At 45.6% G+C, this 27,032-nt stretch overlaps 1 protein-coding gene across 2 annotated transcripts in view; it reads right to left on the reverse strand.

The window, feature by feature from the left end:
- LOC141049743 (alpha-2-macroglobulin-like) overlaps positions 1-27,032 on the reverse strand; it is a 434,279-nt gene that overhangs the window by 341,361 nt on the left and 65,886 nt on the right. Inside the window, exons 19-24 of one of the 2 annotated variants that reach the window (XM_073546466.1) lie at positions 22,816-23,041; positions 20,737-20,863; positions 19,067-19,188; positions 16,868-16,925; positions 16,367-16,450; positions 14,513-14,689 (exon numbers count right to left, since the gene is read on the reverse strand). The exons of the other annotated variant lie outside the window; for it this stretch is intronic. Of the exons in view, the coding sequence (XP_073402567.1) occupies positions 14,513-14,689; positions 16,367-16,450; positions 16,868-16,925; positions 19,067-19,188; positions 20,737-20,863; positions 22,816-23,041 (794 nt within the window). The remainder of the gene's footprint in view (positions 1-14,512; positions 14,690-16,366; positions 16,451-16,867; positions 16,926-19,066; positions 19,189-20,736; positions 20,864-22,815; positions 23,042-27,032) is intronic. 2 annotated transcript variants of the gene reach the window in all.

The raw sequence follows: 27,032 nt of genomic DNA on the forward strand, positions 1-27,032 counted from the left end.
GCCTGAGCCTGCGTCATGTTGTCATGCACCAACTGCGTCAAGGTCTGCATCTTGTCACGGAAGCGCATGACATAATCCACGATGGACACTTCTGTGGGGTTTGGCTCATCTTCCCAGGATTCTCTTATCAACCCAAGGGGTCCCCGGACTCGCCTGCCATACAGGAGCTCGAAGGGGGAGAACCCGGTCGAGGCCTGCGGAACTTCTCTGTAAGCGAACAGCAGGTGTGGGAGGTACCGCTCCCAGTCGCGCCCTTGGGTCTCAACCAGTATGCGGAGCATCTGTTTGAGGGTACCGTTGAAACGTTCACACAAACCATTAGTCTGTGGGTGATACGGACTCGATACCAGCTGCGTCACCTGCATTTTCTCACAGAGAGCCTCCATTAGGCGAGACATGAATTGGGGCCCTTGATCGGTAAGCATCTCCCTGGGAAATCCTACTCTTGAAAAGATGGTCACCAGTGCGTCAGCCACCTTATCTGCCCTGGTTGAAGACAGAGCTACTGCCTCTGGGTACCGGGTAGCGTAGTCTACCACGGTGAGAATGTATCGCTTTCCGGAGCTGCTGGGGACGGACAGCGGTCCTACAATGTCCACCGCGATTCTCTGGAAAGGCTCCTCTATCACCGGCAAAGGAATAAGGGGAGCCTTAAGAGCAGGCCCCGCCTTACCCACTTTTTGACAGGTGGCACAGGAGCGGCAGTAGTGTGTTACATCTGTCCCCATCTTGGGCCAATAGAAGTGTTGAGACAGCCGTGCCTTTGTTTTGCTGATCCCCAAGTGTCCAGCGAGTGGAATCTCATGGGCAATCCGCAACAACTCAGTTCTGAACTGATAGGGGACGACCAGCTGTCTTTCCCTCAACCACTCCTTTTTAGGATCTCCGGGTACTGTCTCCCGGTACAACCTTCCTCGTTCCCAGAACACCCTCTCCTTATCAGACTTGGAGGTGGGCGTCTCGGCGAGACCTCTCAATTTCTCCAGGCTGGCATCTGAGTGCAGAGCAGCCTGGAACTCCATGCTGGAGGCTGCCAGAAGTGACGTCAGGGTCCCCTCTTTACTGGGACCCTCTGGAACCGGCTCTGGGTTCACCTCTGGTTCAGTCTCTCCTGTAGCAGCAGAGGGTCCAGAAGACAGTGCGTTACCTGCGATCTGGGCACTCTGACTGCGTGTGACAGCTGCTATGTATGCTGTCTCCCTGGGGATTTCTTCAGACCCACCAGCTGGTGCTGCCCTGGGCTCTACCTCCCCATCCACCCCCAACACTTTAGGAGCAGTGCTACTTATGGGCCAGTTACCTTCCTCGGTGGCACTGGTCAGCTGCATGGCATTACCTTCCTCATGGTCCCCATGCACCTCCCCATTCTCTTGAGCACCGTTGCTTGCTCCTGCCAGGGGTTCCTCAGCCGTCTCACTCCGCAGAGTGACGGGGCTGAGCACCTCGGTACCTGTGGACACATCTACCGTTTCAAAGAAAGGGTTAACGGGTTCAGTCGGCACAGATACATCAACATCATCATTCCTAGGAAAAGAATGGTTATCAGTTTGCTTTGGTACATTCACATCAGCATCAGCATCATACCTTGGGAAAGAATGGTTGTTAGTTGCATCATTACTCATCAAGGCATTAGCAGGTAACACATTCAGTTTCCCATCATCAACATCATCAGGGTTAACGTTACCCTTATTATCAGTTTGGGGAAGGGTGTCAGGGACATAGTATGCAACCATCCTCCCCAAGTCAGTCCCCAATAAAACATCAGTGGGCAGGTTTTCAGACACTCCCACCTCCCTCAACCCGCTCCCGGCACCCCAGTCAAGAAAAACTCGTGCCACTGGCAAGGGACAACGGGTGCCTCCAATCCCGGTGACAGTCAGGGTTTTCCCCTCAACAAACTCTTCAGGGGCCGCCAGTCCAGGACGGATGAGGGTTCGTTCAGCCCCGGTGTCCTTGAGGCCTGTAGCAAGACGGGCCCCCACCTGAACAGGTTGAACGTTGTCGTCAGCCCTCCCAACCACACCTCCCACCAAAAGAACAGAGGCGTTGGGCCCGGGGGCCTTGGCTGGGGGGTTCTTCGGCCTATTCGGACAGGTGTAAAAGAAGTGACCAGGCCGCTGGCAGTGGTGACACAGGCGACTGTCAGTAGCCGGCCTGCTGTTGGCAACAGGGACTGGGCCTCCGGAGGGACGGCTAGCTGGGGCATTGGGGTTGGTTGCTGGCTTACCCCCTTTCCAGCTGGTGGCGACTGGCCTCCGCGTCTCGGGCTTCCGGTTGGCCTCGTGGTTGTCGGCGATCTGCGCCGCTTTGTCCGCGTTCGTTGGTTCGCGGTCCAGGATGAACTGTCGGACCTCAGCTGGGCAGAGATGCAGGAACTGGTCTTTGATCATCAGGTCCCGTAGCTGCTCAAAGGTTTCAACGGACAGTCCATGGATCCACTGGTCAAAGTGGGTCCTGAGTCCTTGCACCACATCACTGTAGCTATCGTGTGGGCCACGTTGGAGGTGTCGGAACTTCTTTCGGTATACCTCAGGTGTCAGCCGGTATTTGGCGATCAGCGCCTGCTTTATGGCGTCATAGTCGTCATCGGCTTCTGGCGGAAGAGAAGCAAATGCCTCCAGGGCTTTGCCTTTTAGCCCTGGGGTCAAGTACCTTGCCCATTGGTCTCTAGGCAGCTGGTACTGTCTGCAGGCTTTCTCAAAGGCTCGCAGAAATGTGTCCAAGTCCCCATCCTTTTCCATCACGGGAAAATGCTCTGGCCGGGGTTTAGGAGTCTGGACGCTGCTGGGCTCACTGCTTCGGGCTGTGGGGGCATTCCCACCCCGCTGGAGTACCTCCAGTTCATGGGCCCTCTGCGCCTCCCTCTCGGCTCGCTGCTCTGCTCTCTCAGCCTCCGCTCGGCGCTCAGCTCTCTCAGCCTAGGCTTGACGCTCGGCTTGGGCCTCCTGCCGATATTGCTGGATCAGCCTCACCCGCCCATCACTGTCTTCGGCGGGGAGTGCGTCCAAGGCCATTTGCAGATAGGGGTCCACCCCGTCCTGGTTGAATGTGGGGCCAGCGCTCAGGAGTGGAGCCTCTGCTGCAGCCCCATTGCCACTTGGGCCAACTTCTGCGCTCGCTGGATTCTGGTCGTTGTCCAGCTGCACTAGAGCCGCGATCATTTGAGCTCTGTTTTTGTTCGTGGCGTCAAGGCCTTGGTACGTGCATAACCCAGCAAGAACTTCCTTTGTCTGCCGGTTGTACCAAGGTTCTCCTTTTGCCGCCATGGTTGCCAAATAAAAGATAGAAAAAGAAAAACGAAGAAATGGGAGGGAATACTTGTATGTACACACAAATGTCTCAGAACTAGTAACCACTGAGTCTGTTCTCCAAAACCTATGATGCAGGATTCCCGCAGGAACCGTGCAGGTTTTTAGTGAGAGGAATGATTGCTCAAACCAAATCACTAATGCTCTAGGATTATCCCACCGCTCTGCCACCAATATGTGACGAACAGCCCACCGCCGTTCGTCTACTTACGGGCGATACTAACGGGGGTCCCGCTGCCACCAAAACGCGACGGACAGCGGACCCTGTGTCACCACTATGTCACAATCCCACCACTGACACGGGTGTATCAGCGGACGGAGGGACGTGACACAATGCCGGCACACAGCTATCACAGGCACCGTTGGGGCTTATCTTAGTTATCCCACCACCGGCACCATGTGACAAAAATATCCAGCAAGCTAATCTCGCTCTACAATTTGCCGCAGGGGGAGTTTAATTTGGATGCCCCACCACTGCTATCAATCTTCCAAGTACTGCGGGGATTTATGTATATCCCACTTTCTCAGTTCCACTTTGGAACTCACAGCTCTCCGGCGCCCCCCTTACCCTCAGGTCAGTCAGGGAACTGCACCTAGGATAATTGGTCGCCGGACGGGCTGCCTGTTGTGAACCGGCAATTAGGCTTCTGCAGTAAGGGAATTATCAATGCTGTGGCTGCAGACCCTTATTCAGCAATATAAGACCCTTCTGTACTGCCAGCAAGCCGTAATAGCCGTACACAACGCGCTGCCACCAGTCACGGTTACTTAATTCACAGTGTTAAATTAAGAGGGTCCGTGGCAAACCCTTTGAATTAGTAGCGATTATCTATCAAAGGCGTATAGTTCGAGTCTTAGAGCATGGAGACAGATCTAAATAATTATTTCATTTATTTTCCGAAAGAGGACAGTGATTACAGATAAAAGTTGCTATAAAATTGAGACAAAATATGTACAGTACAGGTATAAAATAAAAGTGGAGAAAACAAAGAGATTACACTCACAGTTCCATATTGTTCCTTAGGCAGACCATGCGGCTAAGGTGGGTGGAGGCGGAGCTGCACTTCTCCGCTCATCTGGATCTTTCTAGCACGACGACTTGAGCTGTTCTGAGCTGGTTCTGCCAGGGAATGCCTTATAGACTTTCCTATGTGACATCACAGAGAGGTGCATTCTGGGTTGATCCCACCTCTCTTATCCAAGTTATGTTTTGGCTACAAAACTTAGATTAGCTATAACTTTATGGGAGAAGCTGGTATGGACTCATCAGTGGTATCATGTTTCCCAGCGTAATGAGCCCATCAAGAAAACATCAAACATCTATGCGATATGACCGTCCATTTGGGCGCAAATCATATCTCAGGTTCTGGACATCCGAGAGTTTTGCAACAGGCACCACAGCGAAGCTGGGTCTGCTCGGATCGCAGAAATATGATTTTTATATTTCTGCTGGGTATGGTTTTCGCGGGACAATCCCTTATTGTTTTATTCAAACTCCTGGTTTCAAACAAAGAGTTTAGTTCCCGCACTTTTTTTCTCTTTCAGCTGAGAGAAGCCAAATGGTGTGAGGAAGATGGTCTAGCTAATTAACATTCCTGCTCTTCCAGAGGAAGTGGCAGGGTTGATAAAACCTGGGGGGAAAGAATTCCTACTACTGACAGTTTACAATGTCCTAGGATGGAGGATTTGTTAGCACATTGCAACAGAAAACATATCTTCGGGCATTGTACATCACAGTCTGTAGTGGTCAATGTACCAGCAGATTCATCGAGCAGTGGCTGGGCATCAGTGCACTTGTGTCGCCCCCAGGAGTACGGTCGCCACAGTGGCATTACCTTCCTCCTAGGGAGTGTGATGTCATGCTTGGGAGCAACGATGGATCTCTCTAGCAGGTTAACTGATTGGGCGGCGTTATTCCCACGAGTCATGACCCTCCAAACAGCGTTCATGAAGGCAAAGTGTTTGTTTTACGTGGGCAGTATGGTTGCAAAGCTGAACCTTAAAGGAATGTCCAGAAGGGCACCACCAGGAGTGGAGCCTATGGTTAAATTCGACTCCACCTGGGAAACCTCAACCATGCCAGCTACAGAACAGATGCACACATTGCAAGCTTAATTCCGTTAACGAACGAGACTCCGTCATGCCCCGCGGTCCGAGTCCGGCTTACTAGAGGGACACGTGAGGCTCTGGCACATGAGATTGGCCAATAACTGGTGTGTCATGCCCTTACATGTCCGTGGCTGCATGTGCGCTACACTGAAAAGGCCAGCGTTTGTCGCTTACAGGTGCAGATAACCCGCTGAACAACGTTAGTGATGGGGATCACTGATTACAATTATTGCCCGCGAACGATGATTTCCCAGTAAGTGCAGGTCAACCGCAGTTCTGGAATTAGGCCTAACCGTCATTCCTGAAAAAATTAAAAACTTACGTGTGCAAACCACAGGTGCTGTAGCTTGCTTAACAGCTCGCCAGCCGTTCTCACGCCCAGTATGGATTACACGTGATTGCACAAAGGTGAGAAAGGGTACCGTATCCCCAGATAACATGTATGGATAGCGTACACATTCAAAATATATGTCTATACATCAGGAGGCAGGCTCAGACGGTGTTAGGTTCAGTATGGATTGCGCGTGACTGCACAAAGGTTAGAAAGGGTACCGTATCCCCGGATAACATGTATGGATAGCGTACACATTCAAAATATATGTCTATACATCAGGAGGCAGGCTCAGACGGTGTTAGGCCCAGTATGGATTGCACGTGATTGCACAAAGGTTAGAAAGGGTACCGTATCCCCGGATAACATGTATGGATAGCGTACACATTCAAAATATATGTCTATACATCAGGAGGCAGGCTCAGACGGTGTTAGGCCCAGTATGGATTGCACGTGATTGCACAAAGGTTAGAAAGGGTACTGTATCCCCAGATAACATGTATGTATAGCGTACACATTCAAAATATATGTCTATACATTAGGAGGCAGGCTCAGACGGTGTCAGGCACAGTATGGATTTGACGGCCCAGATTACACAGCGGAGGAGCAGGGAGAGGTAAAGATTGCAAATGCTGGGGCCCTGCCCAAGCAAGGGCGGCCCACTCGTGGGCGTCGGTACTGGCACTGGGCCCCTCATAGTACAGCGGTGTGTCTGACGGCGGGTGTGCACCACCACCGTCAGAGACACTTGATTGCACTATGAGGGACCCTGTGCCAGTGCCCGCGCCCAAGAGTCGGCCTACCCACCTGTCCAGGGCAACGGCACTCGCACGGTGTCGTGCGCTAGGTGGTGACCCCGGCCATGGGGGGGAGGCAGCACAGTTAGGGAGTTTTAGAAAGTGGCATATGTTGATGTTGGACATTCAGCTGATGCAAAAGGCGAAATAGGTGAAGTCCCAGGAAGAGGTGGACCAAAGCAAGCCATTTTTCTGTCACCCTATGTGTCATCAGGGGAAGGTGGGACAAAATCCTTGGAAACCCATGCATGGTTCATTTTAATGAAGGTTAGATCATCCACATTTTGGGTTGACAGACGGGTCCTTTTTTCTGTCAGGATTGATCCAGCTGCACTGAAGACTCTTTCCGATAGCACATTTGCAGCTGGGCAAGCGAGCTCCTGTAAGGCATATTGGGCCAATTCAGCCAGGTGTCCAGTTTAGCGGCCCAATAGTCAAAGGGGAATGACCTGTGTGGGAGAACATCGATATGGGAGGAAAAGTAGTTTGTAACCATAGTTGACAACTGCTGTCTCCTGTCACTTTCCATTGATGCAGTATTACCAGTTGTGTGAGCGGTATTTGAAAAATCAGTTCACAACATTGTCATGAAACCCCTGTCTCCAATGCCACTTCTGCTGTGTGCACCACGAACACCTCTGCCAAGCTGCCCCCGGCCCGAACGGCTCGTGTGAGAACCATCACCGCTGCTGTGTGCTGGGAATGCCTCAAGCAACCGATTTACCAGAGTTGCTTGTTTATTAGCCAATATTAGGTCAAGGTTCTCCTGTGGCATGATGTTTTGTAATTTGCCTTTATAGCGTGGATCCAGGATGCTGGCCAACCAGTAGTCGTCATCGTTCATCATTTTGGCAATGCGGGGGTCCCTTTTTAGGATCCGCAAGGCATAATCTGACATGTGGGCCAATGTTCCCGGTGTCAATGATGCACTGCGAGTGCTGGTTGGAGGAGCACTTTCTGGCAAATCCACATCCCTCCAGTCACGCACAAACCCTGTACCAGACCTTGCCACGCCAACATTTTCACTTGCCCCACGAGATGCATCCTCCTCCCCTAAGTAATCATCCCCATCATCATCCTCCTCCTCCTCTTCTTCCTCCACCTCGTCCAGGAGAGGTCCCTGAGCAGACAATGGCTGAATGTCATCAAGGATTCCCTCCTCCTCTTCCTCCTCATCAACATTGGCTGCAGACGCCTGCTCCTTAAGGTGCGTCAAAGTTTGCATGAGCAGACGCATAAGTGGGATGCTCATGCTTAGGATGGCGTCGTCTGCGCTTACCAGCCGTGTGCATTCCTCAAAACACTGAAGGACTTTACAGAGGTCTTTCAGCTTCGACCACTGCACACCTGTCAACTCCATGTCTGCTCTCAAAGTGCCTTGCCGTGTATCCTCCCACAAATGCATTATGGCCTGCCTCTGCTCGCACAGCCGCTCCACCATGTGCAGGGTGGAGTTCCACCTTGTTGCAATGTCGATAATGAGGCGGTGGTTGGGAAGGTGGAGCAATCGCTGCAGCTTCTGCATACGAACGGAGTGTACAGGCGACCGGCGGATGTGCGTGCACAGTCTTCGCACCTTCTGGAGCAGGGCTGTTAACTCCGGATAATTTTTGAGGAAGCACTGCACCACCAGGTTCAAGGTGTGAGCCAAGCAAGGTATGTGGCTGAGTTTTGAAAGGGCTATGGCTGCCACAAAATTACGGCCGTTATCACTAACTACCTTGCCTGCCTCAAGATGTACACTGCCCAGCCATGACTCAGTTTGTCGCTGAAAGTACTCGGCCAGTACCTCGGCGGTGTGTCTGTCGCCCAAACACATCATCTGCAACACAGCCTGCTGATGCTTTCCACTAGCTGCTCGATAGGGGGACACATCGTGTGCAACAGTGGCAGCTGCAGATGGAGTGCTCGTACGACTGCGCTCTGTGGACGAGCTTTCGCTTCTGGAGGAGGAGGAGGAGGAGGAGGGTCGAACGCCTACAGCCAACTGTTTCCTATACCGTGGGCTAGGCAGCACTGTCCCACCACCGCTGTCCCCTGTGGACCCTGCATCCACCACATTAACCCAGTGCGCAGTGATGGACACGTAACGGCCCTGGCCATGCCGACTGGACCATGCATCAGTTGTGAGGTGCACCTTTCCACTCACTGACTGCTTGAGTGCATGGATAATGCGGTCTTTCACATGATGGTGGAGGGCTGGAATGGCTTTGCGAGAGAAGAAGTGGCGACTGGGTAGGTCATAGCGTGGTACTGCATAGGCCATGAGTTCGCGGAAAGCTGCGCTTTCCACCAACCGAAAGGGCATCATCTCAAACGAGATTAGTTTGGCAATGTGGGCGTTCAAACCCAGTGTACGCGGATGAGAGACTGAGTACTTTCTTGACCTACTCATAGTGTCTGGGAGGGTGAGCTGGACTTGAGAGCTGCATATGGTGGAAGTAGCGGTGGACAGGGCGGACTGAGAGAGGGTTGATGATGGTGATGGAGTTGTTGTTCTTTCTGATGGCCTAGAATCAGTCTTTCGTTGATATAACAGTGGGATTCCCTGACTGCTGTGGCATTGCACCGACACCTCAACATTTGCTGCTGTGCTAACCGGTGGGCTTACAGTGGGGGAAACAATGTAGCGTTGCTGACTACCTTCGTTGTGATCAGTTGCACATGTGGCACTTGAGGTTTGGTGTTGTGTCCACGCTTGCAAGTACATGCTGGTTAAATGTCTAAGCATGCAACTGGTATTCAAATTTTTCAGATTTTTCCCTCGGCTAAAGGTCTTTGCGCACTTCTTACAGATAACCTTGGCCTGATCATGAGGATTTTGTTCAAAAAAGGGCCACACTGCACTCTTCCTACTTTGGCAGACATTTTGCGGCCTAGCACGCTGTGATCTTTTGACCCTCTGAACAAGCTGTCCAGCAACTCTTTTGATGTTTGGAACCTGTCTTTGGAGTGCTCCGGGCCTGCCAGATAACACCTGTTGCGATGTCGATGTCTGCTGTGGATGCTCCTCATCTAAGCTATTGGAAGCAGCACCCTCTTCCCCCAATGGATGCCAATCTGGGTCAACAACTGGGTCATCCATCACCTCCTCTTCTATGTCATGTGCACCTTCCTCTGTGTCACCGTGTATGGTGGTATAGTGTGCGGGAAGGGGCACCTGAGTCTCATCAGGGTCAGAATCTGGCTCTGTACACTGCGGGGACAATGTAGTGCTCTGAGTGAATGTACCAGCAGAATCATCCATCAGCGGCTGTGCATCAGTGCACTCCATGTCAGATTCATCTTGGCCTGGGTAATTCACCATTTCACTTGATAATCCAGGCATGGTATGTGAAAACAGCTCCATGGAGTAATCAGTAGTATGGCCTGCGTCATCCTTCAATCTTGGTTGGGGTGAAGGACACAAGGAAAGGTGTGGTTCATGAACATGAGCCTCCAATGACGACTCAGTGCTTTTACTTTTTACAACTGAAGAAGAGGAGGCGATAGAGCTGGAGGCTGAGTCAGCAATGTAAGACAAAACTTTTTCCTGATGCTCTGTCTTTAAAAGCGGTTTGCCAACTCCTAGAAAACTAAGCGTTCGAGGCCTTATGTAGCCAGACGATGACGCAGGCTCAACACCTCCTGCATTCGGTCCTATTTTGCTCTTGCCACTACCATCAGATCCACCACCAACACCATCATTACCAGCTGCCAACCCCCGCCCAATTCCACGGCCTCTTCCACCAGCCTTCCTCATTTTTGGTAGAAATGTAGACAAAATCCAACAAACTATACAGTATAGTAATGTAAAACAAGGTACAAGGTGTCTATAGGACAGGGGAGATTTTGAATTTCTGCAGACACTTGTGGACACTGGACACTTTTGGATTGTGTGAGGCCCACTGAGTATCTGAGCGCTCTGTCACAGGCTCGATGGCAGAGCTGTGACCAAAGTGACTAGAGGATAAGGGAGATTTTGAATTTCTGCACACACTTGTGGACACTTATGGATTGTGTGAGGCCCACTGACTAGTATCTGAGCGCTCTGTCACAGGCTCGATGGCAGAGCTGTGACCAAAGTGACTAGAGGATAAGGGAGATTTTGAATTTCTGCACACACTTGTGGACACTTATGGATTGTGTGAGGCCCACTGGCTAGTATCTGAGCGCTCTGTCACAGGCTCGATGGCAGAGCTGTGACCAAAGTGACTAGAGGATAAGGGAGATTTTGAATTTCTGCACACACTTGTGGACACTTATGGATTGTGTGAGGCCCACTGACTAGTATCTGAGCGCTCTGTCACAGGCTCGATGGCAGAGCTGTGACCAAAGTGACTAGAGGATAAGGGAGATTTTGAATTTCTGCACACACTTGTGGACACTTATGGATTGTGTGAGGCCCACTGGCTAGTATCTGAGCGCTCTGTCACAGGCTCGATGGCAGAGCTGTGACCAAAGTGACTAGAGGATAAGGGAGATTTTGAATTTCTGCACACACTTGTGGACACTTATGGATTGTGTGAAGCCCACTGACTAGTATCTGAGCGCTCTGTCACAGGCTCGATGGCAGAGCTGTGACCAAAGTGACTAGAGGATAAGGGAGATTTTGAATTTCTGCACACACTTGTGGACACTTATGGATTGTGTGAGGCCCACTGACTAGTATCTGAGCGCTCTGTCACAGGCTCGATGGCAGAGCTGTGACCAAAGTGACTAGAGGATAAGGGAGATTTTGAATTTCTGCACACACTTGTGGACACTGGACACTTATGGATTGTGTGAGGCCCACTGAATATCTGAGCGCTATGTCACAGGCAGAAATTGGCTAGTGTATCACAAACTACAAGGTGTATGTAGAATTGGGCAGAATTGGAATCTCCCTAGAGTGCAGGTCTGTAAGAACGGAACATGTCCTCGACTTATTCTCACAGAGTGACTCACTGATAGCATCACTGTGGCTGTGATAACAGCCGTTACACGGTACTGTGTGAGGAGCGTACACCGCTGTATGGTGTGAAAAAATGCACTCTCAGTACCTCAGCAGGACAAAAAAAAAAAATTGTGATTGCTTTTAAAAAAGCAGTTTGCGGAGCAGTGGGTAAACAGCAATGCAGGATTGTCAGGAAGCCTTAGAAGGCAGCCCAACAACCAACACCACTGATAACCACTATATAGCCTCCTCTTGCACTGCACAGTGACTGGTGTGTTGTACAGGCAAAATCGCTAGCAGCAGAAGCAGTTTTTGGTGTCTTCTTCCCTGCCTAACGCTCTCCCTACAAAATCATCAGCAGCAGCAGCCCTCCCTATTCTGAGATCAGCATGAGTAACATGGCGGTCGGCGTGCACGCCCTTTTATACCCCTTGTGACGCCCCCCAAAGCAAGCCAATCACTTGAATGCCCTTCTGAAAGATGGTGGTGACCTGTGCCTATGTCATCACGTTGCCCACAGTGTCCGTGGATCCTGATTGGCTGAAAAAGAGCGCAAAACAAACTTTTGAAACGCGATTTTGGCGCGTAAGTCGCCGACCTCGTGGCCGACCTCATCCTAGGGTCGGGTTTCATTTCATGAAACCCGACTTTGCCAAAAGTCGGCGACTTTTGAATTTTTTCGACCCGTTTCGCTCAACTCTAATCAAGATGAAAAATGACAAAAATCTTGGCACTCAATATGTGAAATATTCAGACGCTTTTATTTTGTGCATCCAGACAGAAAGGTTCGAACGTTTTCAGTCCAGCATAGGACCTTCATCAGAAAAATCTCGTTTGCTGAAATATACATACAAAAGAAGAACAAAAACAAGGCGTTAATTGCCTTGTCTACATGACCACACATAGTTGGTTCTGTGCTGCTACATGACTGCCATATACATTGTGTCACATCTATTGCATTTACTTAGAACCTCCATTTTGCCTTTAGACTCTCTACTTTGTCCTTCTTTTGGCTACCATTACAAGGATTTATTTATTTCAGGTATTGGTGTGACTTCTATTCCTAGCCATCTTGGAAGCACTAGATTGCACATGTATGAGATATCGCTATACCTGTATCCTTCAAAACTCAAGGGCGCACCATACTATCACGAGTAATTATCTGTTGTAGTTCCTTCTATGCTCAACAATACTCACTTATAGGCTCCCTCTTCCTTAACGACCAGCACAGCACTTTTGGAGTTACCATCGCCTGACTCAGCAAAGCACCCTTGGATAGTACCTCTACGAGCCGTCTCTCTCTCTCCTTTGAATTTTTGATGAAGTTGTAACATATATTTTTGTCATGTCTTTTGTTAGTATGTATTTCTGTGATGATGCGGACAGCAATTAACGCCTTGCTTTAGTTCTTCTTTTGTATGTATATTTCAGTAAACGAGGTTTTTCTGATGAAGGTCTTATGCTGGACCGAAAACGTTTAAACCTTTCTGTCTGGATGCACAAAATAAAAGTGTCTGAATATTTCACATATTGAGTGCCAAGATTTTTGTCATTTTTGATTGATTGATGGGTTGGATACCCGACTTGAGCACCAACAACTAAACTATTCCTGAGTGCCGTGCTCTCTTTATAGGCTAATAATGTATCAAGATGAGTCATGCCTTATCTATTTCCACCACTAGGGGGAGACATTGTTTTCTACCCTTACCTTTACTTGGTTTAATATTCCTTCTAATATGACTGATTCCATATAGTTCATGTGAACTGTAACATCAACTTACTAACAAACACTACATTATAGATTACACACACAAGGATGTTATATCAAAATACAGGTAATAAAAATATATAAATGAATCAAATATATATATATATATATATATATATATGCAGTATATACATATACAGTGTATATATATATATATATATATATATATATATATATATATATATAACAGATAAACTACCCCTTGGAAAAAATAGATGGCAGACCATCCGGGTACATGCAAGAAGAAAAACTACTCAAAATGGGGGAGATAAAAACAAGGCAGGTACAATAATAAAAAATAAATGAAAAATATGTTAAACAAATAATAAAATAAAGAATTAAGTAATTAAAAAGAATAGTAAAAAAAAAACAAGAACAAAAAAAGGAATTAATCAATGAAATAGCCTTTATTAAATGATGGCATAGAATTGTACAACATCAAATAGTATATATTTATATGTATAAACATAGAGATAAAAAGCACATAAACCGCTGATACATAAAGTATCACCAATTGGCTACATACACTAATAATACTGCAGAAAATAGATTAAAGCCATGGTGGCACATAAAAAGTGTCAATTATCCTACAGAATATTTGGAGAGAGATTATTATAAACAAAGAATATATATATATATATATATATATATATATATATATATATATATATATATATATACTGTATATATATAATAGAAGCGGTGTTCTTTGTTTTTTTTTCATTATTCTTTTTTATTATTTAATTCTTTATTTTATTTTTTTAATATATTTTTTTATTTATTTTTTATTATTGTACCTGCCTTGTTTTTATCTCCCCCATTTTGAGTAGTTTTTCTTCTTGCAAACACTACATTATGTATTTAATAAAGTTTGAATTATTATTATATTATTCTTATATATCGGTCCCCTAGAGGAGTCATTTCCATTTATTTTTTTTTTTAGTTTCTTTTGACTCCTACAAATACATTTGACCATTTAGGTTAATGTCTATGAATCTATAATGAAATGTCATAAAAGCTACTGTAGGTGTAATGTGTAGGTGTCACAATACTTTTGTGCATATCATAAGAAGGTGTCATGTAAACGCAACATTAGCAACAAATACCGGTGAGTGTGATATTGTAATATGTCTATCCACATAGCTTCATTTTATGTCTACCACCAACCTATAATCTGCAGAGTAGGATTATATGAGGATTTATGCCTAAACTAATTCAATCCCTGAATTCCAGAATTCACTTATATACAAATATAGAACCTCAGAAATCAATAGAATTTCTCACCGCTCTCCAGGAATTTCTTGGCTTTGCTCTGGATTTCATTGTTGAGTTGATTAGTTTTCTCCAGATATTGCAAGATGAAGATATTGGGAGCAAAGAGAACCATGTTCTGTTCTCCACAACCATATGGCATGGCCAGGAGACGATCAAGATTCTGCATGGCCGTGCCCATCAGATCTCCTGCACGGTGATAACATGACTTAATATAATTGCGGTAATTAATATGAAATCATAATAAAAGTAAACTGAATATGTGATACATATTTTATATATGTAGATATATTTATATATGTGCATCTCTATAAATGTGAGTGTACCATTAGAATTACATACAATTCGGCAATGGTCACTAAGAAAATCGATATGCTCCACTATAATCTAATAAACCACAATCTAACTAAACTAATAACCCACAGAATTATACTGTTCATGTCTCTATTGAGCACTCCACTGCTTTATCCAAAGTTGTCTTTGCAGCTGGGGCCCCGATGAATGTCTCCGAGCCCAGGCAATACAGTAAAATGACAAGACACTGCAATACAGATGTATATCTCAGAATGATTTGGTCTATAATTTATTAAATTCCTCTGTAATTTATGCTTCCATTCATCGCTTCATTTTCGCAGTCTATGCCTGCTGTGAGTTATTAGTCTTGCTCTCAGTTGAGAAGTGGGCGCAGTTTTGCCCAGTCTAGACAATGTTCTGTGAGGTTATAGGGAAGCTATCATTAGTAAATTACCTATTCTTTAAATCAGAATGTTGTGTTAAATGTATTTTCTATCCCACACACCCACTGGCAAGCCCGTGACATCATAGTGGGGCACCGTTAGATGCCATGACAGTGGGGGTCCGCTGATAACCCCTGTGCCTGTCATTATGATCCTCCAGCGAAAACCAACCAATGGCCGGCTTTCATAGAAGATCATGATTTTAGCTATGCTTAGGCTGGTTTCACATTAGCATTTTTTTGCGCAGCGCATTGTGCGCATCCATGCGCATGCGTCATGCGCACCTATGTTTAACATGGCGTGCGCATGGTCTAGCGTTTGCACGCGTTCGTATGCGTTTTCGTGCGCATGCGTTTTTATAAAGGTGCGCACCAGACGCAACCTGTTGCATTTTTGGGTCCGTCCAATGGCGTAAAAAAAACGCATGCGCACGCTTGCGCACGGAATGCAACAAAATAATACACTACAGTCTATGGGAACACAGGCGTGCGCATGGACATGCGTACGCATGCTTTTGAAGAGTTGACATGGCTAGAAACTGGTTAAAACGCATGCGCCTAAAAAGCGCAAGCGCATGCAAAAACGCATGATGCGTTTTTTGCATGCGTTTCTATTGCACACGAAGCGCTGCGCTAAAAAATGCTAATGTGAAAGTAGCCTCAGCAGTGCTGAAGCCCTCCTATGTATAGCACGGGCGACCAGACGATTGCAGTTTTGAGTCTTCTAAGGGAATTCTTAAATACAGAAAAAAAAGTATAAAAAAAGTTTTTAAAAGCATGAAAAAAATAAAAATTAAAATCACCCACTTTTCCCCCATTAAAAATTAAACAATTAAAATTATTATTAAGTATTATTAATAAAAACGGCAGAATTGGGTGCAAAAATAAGCCATAGATACTTAAGCTACTGCAATTTCCTGTACATTGTGTAAGCGACATAGCAAATCAGAAGAACTGTACTACATTTCTAGCATTGGCTAATATTATTATTACACCTACAGTACTACATTTGGGCACAGGATCTTGGAGATGGGAGTACCCCTTTAATGGACATAAAGGGAGGTGTAGGAACATTGACTAACTCCCCATCTTGGGCCCAGATATTTCTGATGGCGGTCCAGATGACTTACCCAACACTGTTACATGAGCTCTTGCAGAATCCTCCAGAATGTTGTCAGGGATCTTCAGAGATATCACTTCCACTTTAGGTTCATCTATAATAAAACAGAAAAAACTGTTTACAATACAATATTATTAAAGCGTTTTTCGCAACATTAAAATGTTTCATCTGTCGGAATAGCCACTTAACTAAATATTACATTTCAAAAACCTTAATTTTTGCTAACTATTCACATTCTAATTATTATTCACATTCATAGTAAGCACGGCACAGATTTATTTCCCACTCCTGCACAGCGGCCCACCAGAGGATTCTCCTGTTCTCCTGTGGGCCAGTCCAAACCTGGCTGAAAAGCTAAATACCATTAATACTAAATACTAATAAAGGCAAATCTTTCTGTACTCCATTTCCTTTTACTTTATTTTTAAGTCCAATTTCCACCAGACTTTTGGTACGTTTTTGCTAAATACAATTCTTACTTCTATCATTAGATAATATAATGTTTCCTTACCTCCCTCTTTTATACAGATCAGAGAGCTGTGTGACTTTTCCTCCAAGACACCTCCTGGCTAAAATATCAATAAATGATGAAAACTTTATGCATAAAGAATATATTTATCAAATGCAAAATATTAAAACAAGTTTGGCAACTAATGATAACAATTTATGTTCATTTTGCAGGCAGCAAATCCATAGTGACCTGCATATGTTAAATGTGAATTGTGCAGCAGAACGTTATATATACAATGCTCAATGAAATAATGGGAAGACTCAAACAACACCATGTAACTCCAAGTCTATTCACACTTCTGTGAAATCACCTTGTCCAGTTATGAAGCAACACTGATTGTGAATCAATTTCTCCTGCCGTTATGCAAATGAAACAGACAACTGGTAGAAATGGTAGGCAATTAGCAAGACAACCCCAATAAAAGGAGCAGTTCTGCAGGGGGTGACTACAGACCATTTCTCTGTCATCATTCTTTTTGGCTATTGTTTTGGTCACTTTTGCATTTTGCCATTGCAGTCACACTTAGATGTACAATAGCATGATGTAGTGTCTACAACCTACACAAGTGGCTCAGGAAGTGCAGCTCATTCAGGATGGCACATCAATGTGAGCTGTGACAAGAAGGGTAGCTCTGTTTGTTAGCCCAGTGTCCAAAGCATGGAGTGGTTACGAGGTGACAGCGAACACTAAGATTGGCAATTTCAACATGGGCGCCATGCGCTCTTCACAGATGAGATCAGGTTCACACTGGGCATATGTGACAGACATGAGAGTCTGAAGACACTGTGGAGAATGATCTGCTGCCTGCAACATCCTCCAGCATGACCGGTTTGGCAGTGGGTCAGTGATTTGTGGGGAGGCATTTCTTTGGAAGGCCCCACAGCCCTCCATGTACTAGCCAGAGGTACCCTGACTGCCATTAGGTACCGGGATGAGATCCTCAGACCCATAGTGAGACCATATGCCGGTGCAGTGGGTCCTGGATTCCTTCTGATGTATGACAATGCTAGGCCTCAAGTGGCTGAAGTGTGTCAGTATTTTTTCATCTTTATGTATGTTAAAGGAAACCTATCACTTGAATCATACCGCAAAAACCATGGGCAGCATGAATCACTACTGCAGCCAGGAATATTTTTCTCAGAAGCACTCCAGCGTTATATAGATCAGAAACACTCCAGCATTATATAGATTGAAGATCCATTAGGGGACCATAGACAGAGACAAAAACTAGTCAAGTGCCATTCCCAGCGCTGTTCAAAGTGATTGACAGATCTCCCTCACGTGTGTAATTAGGAAGAGACTTGTCAATCACCTGAGGAGGAGTCAAACTAGTCTTTTATCTGCCCATGGTATGCGGATGGATCTTCAAACGATCAAACTTTATTTTTTCTGAAAAGCAAAAGCATTTCAGAGAAAAATGTGACAACCTGTAGTCGTGCAACCAGGCTGCGATTAATGTTGTCCATGGTTTGGCTAGTATGGAATAAAGTGACTGGTTCTTTTTAAGTCTTAATATTTTTCTCATAAAATGTATGTAGAAGTTCTTGAATATACTGATACGTTTTCTGTTGGTTAATAATCTAGGCAAGGAACTAGAGGGGGCAGGCAGGGCATATGGGTCAACCCTGCTTCAGCTAACTTCATTGGATAAGGGGGCTGTTACACACAACGATATTGTGAATGATATCATTGCAATTTCACCAGTTTGGTGACGTTGCAGCGATGTCGAAACGACATTGTTGTGTGTGACATGTAGCAACGATCAACGATCAGATGGCTGATCGTTAATAGTTGCTTAATGCTCTGGGCCATAATTTTGTCGTTGGTCTCCCGCTGGGCAGCACACATTGGTGCCTGTGACAGCGAGAGACCAACGATAAGCGACGCTGGGAGCTGGTATCCAAGGTAAACAGCGGGTATCTAAGAGCCGCGCGGCTCTTAGTTACTCGCTGTTTACCCTGGATACCAGCTTGCTCGCTGGTCCTGATCGCTGGTGGGTCTGTCTATGTGAAAGCTCACCAGCGATCAGCTAACTTTGTCCCAGCGATCCCATCCACTTCGGATCATTGGTGAGATTGCTGGGACATTGAAGCGTGTAACGGGACCTTACGAGTCCTGTGGACTAAATCTTTGCCCCAGAAGGAGAATCTCGGTGAGATGCCCAACAACCTATTTGTTATCTAATTATTGCAATCTCACCTGTACTAGTACTGTCTTCACAATGGTGTCAGTTCTGCCTTTCTTGGGCACAACAGGGATCTCATTTCCACAGAACTCTTTTGTATCCACGGCTTCTGTCTTTACGGTGATATTTACTTCTCCTGGTAAGAGATCCAGATATTAAGTTACCATACATAAAAGCAATTTATTTAAAAGGAAAAGCAAACAAAAGACGATTAGTATATCATAGTTTTAATACTTTAAGTTGTAGCAAATTCTTATAAAATTAATATTGGTTTTAGAAAATATGATGAAATTTAAGAGGAGGGCAAGAGAAGTGGCACTTACCACCAGCAATATGAGTAAAATGCACTTTAGTTTGTTCTCAAGATTGCATACTGAGACGTCAGAGAAATGAGCAACCGCTGTTTCACGAAAGTGCAAGCTTCTTCCAGCCCACTTCTTGTGTGCTGGAAGAAGCATATACTCTAGTGAAACAGCTGTTGCTCATTTCACTGATTTCTCCATCTGCAAATTTATGACCAAAATAAAATGCATTTACTAAAAATGCCGGTGGTGAGTGCCACTTCTCTTACTCTCCTCTAAATTTTAATGATCTTCTACAAATATCATGCTGAGCACTAAAAGACATAGGTATTACTATCTGGAAATTTTTTGCTTGGATGTGGTGGTAGTGCTGGCATTTTATACTTTGGTTTTTTCGTATAGAAAATTTTAGCATTAAAGGGAATCTGTCACCTCATTTTGGTTCTCTATGTAAATGAGTTGGGTTTGGTCCGATGGGCGGTGTTTTGGCTCCTTTCCTAAACCCCTCCTTGGCCGCTGTCCACAATATTTCAGGTAATTTCCGAAGTTGCCCTCCATATTACGCGCATGCTCACTGCAATCTTGACTCGCGCAAGCGCTGTATGCTTTGCCTAACTGCGGGCAAAGCCGAAAAGCATTAGTGCGCATGCGCCGGTGAACTATGTCCCGGAAGTATTTTGCTGTGTTCCATCACATAGTTCACTGGCGCATGCGCACTAATGCTTTTCGGCTTTGCCCGCAGTTGGGCTAAGCACACTGCATGTGCGCAAATCAAGATTGCAATGCGCACTCACGCAATATGGAGGACAACTACGGAAATTACATGAAATATTGCGGACAGCAGCCAAGGAGGGGTGGAGGAAAGGAGCCAAAACACCGCCCATCGGACCGAACCAAACTCATTTACATAAAGTGTCACATAAATCATCACCATGTCATAATAGACAACTTGACATTTTCATATGGGCCCCTGTATGTTTTAGATACAGCAAAAAACAGTAAAATCAATTCAATGCAGATTACCGATGAAGGGTCATCTGAGCATTGCCCCTTGGGCAACTATTTAATATTTGATTAATCTGGGACCTGGAGTAAGTGCTGCAGTTTTTTGGGAAGGAGGATCCTGCTCTATAATATCCATGGTTCTTAAATTAGTATATGTGCAGTAATTGCTCTATGGAGGCCATTTCAGTTCTTCCATCTATATTCCCAAAGATAGAAGAAATTCCAAACTTTGCACGCAATCTAGCTACCTAAACTGCAACCCTATGGTGATCTAAGTTTATTTTTAACATAATCCTTTGGAGGTACATGTTGTGACCAGTGATGAAATACAGATATGAAACGGCATGACCAGCATAGATTACAAGGTCCCATCATACCCAGTTTAGAGGCTTTCAGGTTCCAGTAGAAGGTTTTGCTCTCATCCGCACAGATACAACTGTTATATTCACAGTCAGCGCAGTGCGTCTCTACTAACTCATCGGTGGTCTGCAGGGTCGTTTGCACCTGGAGAATAAAGTTTTAAAAATGGAAAAAAGCAGACTATACAATCAGAATGACCTAAAGTTGCATCTACAAGTAAAATCTAGATGTCTGAAGTTTTCAACACTTTTACGTAAGGTGGACTCGACCGGCAGACGATCTTCCTGTGGCCCTGCCATGCTAGTATTCATTATCTTTTTCCTTAAATAGCTCAAAACAAATGATGTGCTAGTCTATAATGACTATTTTGGCCCGGTGTGCATAGAAAATTAAAATTTTTGAGAGCTTTTACATCAGGAGAGTATTTTTACTCTGATGGTTTGGCCACTAGTTGATCGGCCGAACATGGGCTCCATAGTGGGGTAAGTTACGGTAACATGTCAATTATTAACCAACTATCACTAAAATCACATGCTTCATTCAAGGCGGGGGTGCTAAGGCATTGTGGTTAAATGACCACTGCATCCTGTTTTGGACAAACCAGCCTTAATTGTGTCCATAAATTTCAGCAACTGCTGAGGTCGATCGCATATTTTCAGCTAAAAAATAGTAGACTTGTCTATGTTAACGTTAGGATCAGTGCTTGTTAGTGATGAGCGAACGTGCTCGGATAAGGTGTTAGCAGAGCATGCTAACGTGTCATCCGAGTGTCTACTGCAAGCTCGTGTATTATGTTCTAGTTCCTTTGGTTGCATGATTTGCTTCTGTTAGACAGCCTCAACAAATGTGGTCAGGCCTGTTTGTTAGGCAATCCCCTCATTTGTTGCGGCTGTCTAACAGCAGCAAATCATTCAGCCGCAGGGACTAGAACATATTATCTGAGTACGCCCTAGATCCTTGGATAACAACGAAGCATGCTTAGACAACACTTTATCCGAGCACATTCGCTTATCACTACCTCAGGTATATCAGTCAGGTACAATATTTTGGACTAAGGCCCAGACCAGTCTTTGGCATGATTAACCTTTGCATTTAAAAGGGAATCTGTCACCAGGTTATTGCTATTTAATCTGACAGATGCAAAAATGTAGGGGCAGAGAGCCTGATTCCAGGGGTGTGTCACTTGCGCAGCAGTTTCCTGTAGTTTCAGTACCATCAATGTTTTAGCAGCAGATTATCAGTGCAGGACTAGGTCTCACGTGCAGGCCAGTCAGGTTATTCTGTGTAATCCCGTCCCCACCACTGATTGTCAGCTGGCTGGCAATGCACAGTGTATACAGAAAACCACCAATCAGTGGTGTGGGCAGGGTTATATGCAGCTTAGTATTTAGAGCTTTGCTAGGTATACATCAGAGAAAACAGGGGATTCTATCTTAACTGCACCAAGCAGTCCAGTAAGTGACCTATCACTGCAATTAGACTCTCTGCCTCTATACCATGCTGCTTTCACATTCCATAGCAAAAACCTGTACAGATTCCCTTTAAAGGGAATCTGCCACCGGAAGTTGGTGGCCTATTTAAATGGCCTGTGTCCAGTCCGATGGACGGTGTTTCTTCTTTTTTACTCCACCCCATCCGTGGGCCCTGTCCATGATTTTTTCCAGAATTCTAGTAGTTCTACTCCATAGTTTGCGCGTGTGCAAAGCAATCTTGCTTTGCGCATGCACAGTATGCTTTGCCCAACTGCGTGCAAAGCCGAAAATCATTACTGCGCATGCACCACTACACTCTGTCCTGGAAGTATCTCGCTGTGTACCGGCGCATGCGCAGTAATGATTTTCGGCTTTGTCTGCAGATGGGCAAAGTATGCTGCATGTGCACGAAGGAAGATTGCTTTGCGCACGCGCGAAGTATGGAGTAGAACTATTAGATTTCCGGAAAAGTTCGTGGACGGGGGCCACAGATGGGCTGGAGAAAAAAAGAAGAAACACCGCCCATCGGACCGGACACAGGCCATTTACATAGGCCGCCAACTTCCTGTGTCAGATTACCTTTAAAAAAAAAGGTTATACTTTACGTATTGCCACATGAATTACCTTTATACATTGTTTCAGGTAGTTAAAGACTGAAGCTTTCATGATAAATGTCTCTCCTCGGACAACAGAGTATGGGAGGGTAAGATCCACAAAGAATGGTTGGAAAACTCGTAGGGATGATGAAGGAGAAAGTCCAAATCCACTGGGTCCCATACAAATGGCTCCTGCATTCCAGTCAGTGATGGTATCTGGAGCTTTATGGTGGATTTCAGCTGTGTCAGATTCTCTAGATAAAGCAAAAAAATAAACATATTTTCACAGTAATATTTTATCTGTTGTTTTAAATGGGTTTTCCCACCAGAAAATGTGATGCCATATAATTAGGCATTTCTCCTTATGATATCAATACTGTGCATCGGGATTAGTGTGTTCCAGAGACTGAACATCCAGCTATCATGAACTAATGGCATGTTCTAGCAAAAACAGATCACATAAATTCACAAACGTTGCCATATGTATCTCAGTCTTAAAAGTTTTCATCTGTTTTATATAAAGAAATTGTTAAAGGAGCCATCCAGGACTTTAAAAAAAAGTTTTTAAAATTACTTTAAAAAAAATTGCTAACAAAGGCAACTACCTGTCTTTTGCAACTGATGCCGGTCATTGACCGCTCCTGTCGGAGATTCAGTTGCTCCGTGTCAGTAGAGCTGCGGTTTCTCTTCCTGTTGACAGGGCGGGACTACTGGCGTCATGCTGATTGACAGCCAACTTCTCCAATTAGGCAGCAGAAGACCACTGTAAATCAGCATGACATCAGTAGTTCTGCCCTGTCAACAGGAAAAGAAACAGCCTCTCTGTTGACATGATATCAGCGGAAGTCTGTGTGGGGAGGAGGACCCCCATACAGTGATTGGGCTAGAACCAGGGGGACCGCCATCAGGGTTGTTGAAGAAACCACATCAGGGGGATTACAAAGGGAGACATGCGACTGAAGTTGTCAGGGCAACAGGGGGCGGGGCGAGGGTAAAAGGAGCAGGGGACGCGCTGAGGTGGCAGTTGGAAGAGAGCCTGACAGGAGAGAGAGAGCCGTGTGGCAGGGGGAGGACTGTGGCAACTGACGGTGTGGGGAAGAGAGACAGGCAGGAGACTGTCAAAGGAAAATTTGAGACTGTCCGAAGAGCGGCGCATAAGAGACTCTTCCCGGGAGTCCCTCCCCGGATACATACAGATAAATTGATGCCCGCTGATTCCCTCCGTGCTGTGACAGGACCGGGATCTCAGGCAACCGCTGCGACGAGACAGCAATCCGGTATAGTGGCCAGGACACTGCCCCCCTGTCTTCTCCCACAGCTGCGACCCCGTCATTACCGACATCAGGGGACGCCACCTCGCTATAGGCGGCCGCAGAGCCCCTGTCCCGCTTACTGAGGGGACACTGAGCAGAGTTTGTTAAGATTTTATGTTTTTGGACTGCGTCATGACCTGGCTGGGGGACGAGCGCCTTTAAACGGACGCCTGGGAGATTTATCCCCCCGAACAGTTTCTTCAGGGCCTATTGCGCCCCACCATTCCAGCTTCTTCAGGGCCCATTGCGCCCCACCGTTCAGTTTCTTCAGGGCCTGTTGCGCCCCATCGTACTGGTTTCTTCAGGGCCCGTTGCGCCCCACCGACCAGTTTCTTCAGGGCCTGTTGCGCCCCAACGTTCCGGTTTCTTCAGGGCCCGTTGCGCCCCACCGTCCAGTCTCTTCAGGGCCTGCTGCGCCCCATCGTTCCGGTTCCTTCAGGGCCTGCTGCGCCCCACCGTTTTGGTTTCTTCAGGGCCGGACGAGCCCAAGTCCTTCCGTGAAATCTTGGATTACAAGGCAGCCACATCTGCAATCCCTGAGTGTTCGTGGACTCGAGCGACGCCCGGGAGGCTAAGTGCATTATAGAGTATAAGGACCCTTTTTGTTTTGAATGTTTGTTTTACGAGTCCCTGCGAGGACAAATAGGTGTTTCCCCTTTTGTTTCATCGAAGCAGTTTAGCCCTTGCGGCTTTAAACTTATAAAAGTATATTTCACCCCACATTCAGTCTCGTGTCTCGTCACTGCATCCTGTGAGCCTGCTCGAACCCTACATCTGTGCCAGGGGAGAACAACTCTGGGCACAACAGGAAGGTAGATTGTAACTTCCTGCCTGTTAATGCTTAGGCACATTTTTTTTAACTCAAGAATATACCATTTAAGCATTCTGGTAGTCTGTTGATTTTTTTGTCTATATATTTTAGGAATAACTATATTTTTTGGGGTTACATATGGCATTTTTCGCTATTTTTTCTCTGTGAGAGTTCCATCTCTAATTAATAATTCTCCTTAGGTATTGGGTGGAGAAACACTGCTGTCATATCTTCCATTCACATTGCACACAGATATGAGGGATTATGAACTCAACTGTTTCTATGAAGCACAGGTTTAGAAGAGGACATCAACATGTAGAAAATTATACAGAAGTACTGAGCAGTGTAGCTGTGAAACAGGGATTAGATAAATTATTAATAACTTAGAAGACCATTACCAGTTTCGAATGTTATAGAATTGCAATGTACAGTTGAAACCAGAAGTTTACATACACTATATAAAAAGACACATCTGCATGTTTTTCTAAATTTCTGACATGAAATCAGAATAATCCTTTCCTGTTTTAGGTCAATTCAGATTGCCATAATTATTAATATTTGCTAAATGCCAAAATAATGAGAGAGAATATTTTAAAGTATACTGTGGATATTGACACAATCTTATCAGCTTTCACCATCATCTTCACAAGGTCTTTTGCTTTTATCCTTGGGTTGATATGCACATGTCGGACCACAGCACGTTCATCTCTGGGACACAGTGGCCATCACCAAGCCCTGATCTCAATCCTATTGAAAATTTATGGGCAAAGCTGAAAAGGCCGGTGCGAGCAAGGCGACTTATAAACCTGGATCAGTTACACCAGTTTTGTCAGGAGGAATGGGTCCAAATTCTAACCAACTAAAGTTGTGACCAAAAGTATTGACACCCCTGCAATTCTGTCAGATAATACTCAGTTTCTTCCTGAAAATGATTGCAAACACAAATTCTTTGTTATTATTATCTTCATTTAATTTGTCTTAAATGAAAAAACACAAAAAGAATTGTCCTAAAGCCAAATTGGATATAATTCCACACCAAACATAAAAAAGAGGATGGACAAAAGTATTGGCACTGTTCGAAAAATCACGTGATGCTTCTCTAATTTGTGTAATTAACAGCACCTGTAACTTACCTGTGGCACCTAACAGGTGTTGGCAATAACTAAATCACACTTGCAGCCAGTTGACATGGATTAAAGTTGACTCAGCCTCTGTCCTGTGTCCTTGTGTGTACCACATTGAGCATGGAGAAAAGAAAGAAGACCAATGAACTGTCTGAGGACTTGAGAAACCAAATTGTGAGGAAGCATGAGCAATCTCAAGGCTACAAGTCCATCTCCAAAGACCTGAATGTTCCTGTGTCTACCGTGTGCAGTGTCATCAAGAAGTTTAAAGCCCATGCCACTGTGGCTAACCTCCAAAGATGTGGACGGAAAAGAAAAATTGACAAGAGATTTCAACGCAAGATTGTGCGGATGTTGGATAAAGAACCTCGACTAACATCCAAACAAGTTCAAGCTGCCCTGCAGTCCGAGGGTACAACGGTGTCAACCCGTACTATCCGTCGGCGTCTGAATGAAAAGGGACTGTATGGTAGGAAACCCAGGAAGACCCCACTTCTTACCCTGAGACATAATAAAGCCAGGCTGGAGTTTGCCAAAACTTACCTGAAAAAACTTAAAAAGTTTTGGAAGAATGTTCTCTGGTCAGATGAGCAAAAGTAGAGCTTTTTGGGCAAAGGCATCAACATAGAGTTTACAGGAGAAAAAAAGAGGCATTCAAAGAAAAAAACACGGTCCCTACAGTCAAACATCGCGGAGGGTCCCTGATGTTTTGGGGTTGCTTTGCTGCCTCTGGCACTGGACTGCTTGACCATGTGCATGGCATTATGAAGTCTGAAGACTATCAAGAAATTTTGCAGCATAATGTAGGGCCCAGTGTGAGAAAGCTGGGTCTCCCTCAGAGGTCATGGGTCTTCCAGCAGGACAATGACCCAAAACACACTTCAAAAAGCACTAGAAAATGGTTTAAGAGAAAGCACTGGAGACTTCTAAGGTGGCAAGCAATGACTCCAGACCTGAATCCCATAGAACACCTGTGGAGAGATCTAAAAATGGCAGT

The sequence above is a fragment of the Dendrobates tinctorius genome, unplaced genomic scaffold (assembly GCF_039654945.1).
Source record: "Dendrobates tinctorius isolate UK_male_01 unplaced genomic scaffold, ASM3965494v1 ptg000147l, whole genome shotgun sequence".
NCBI lineage: Eukaryota > Metazoa > Chordata > Amphibia > Anura > Dendrobatidae > Dendrobates > Dendrobates tinctorius.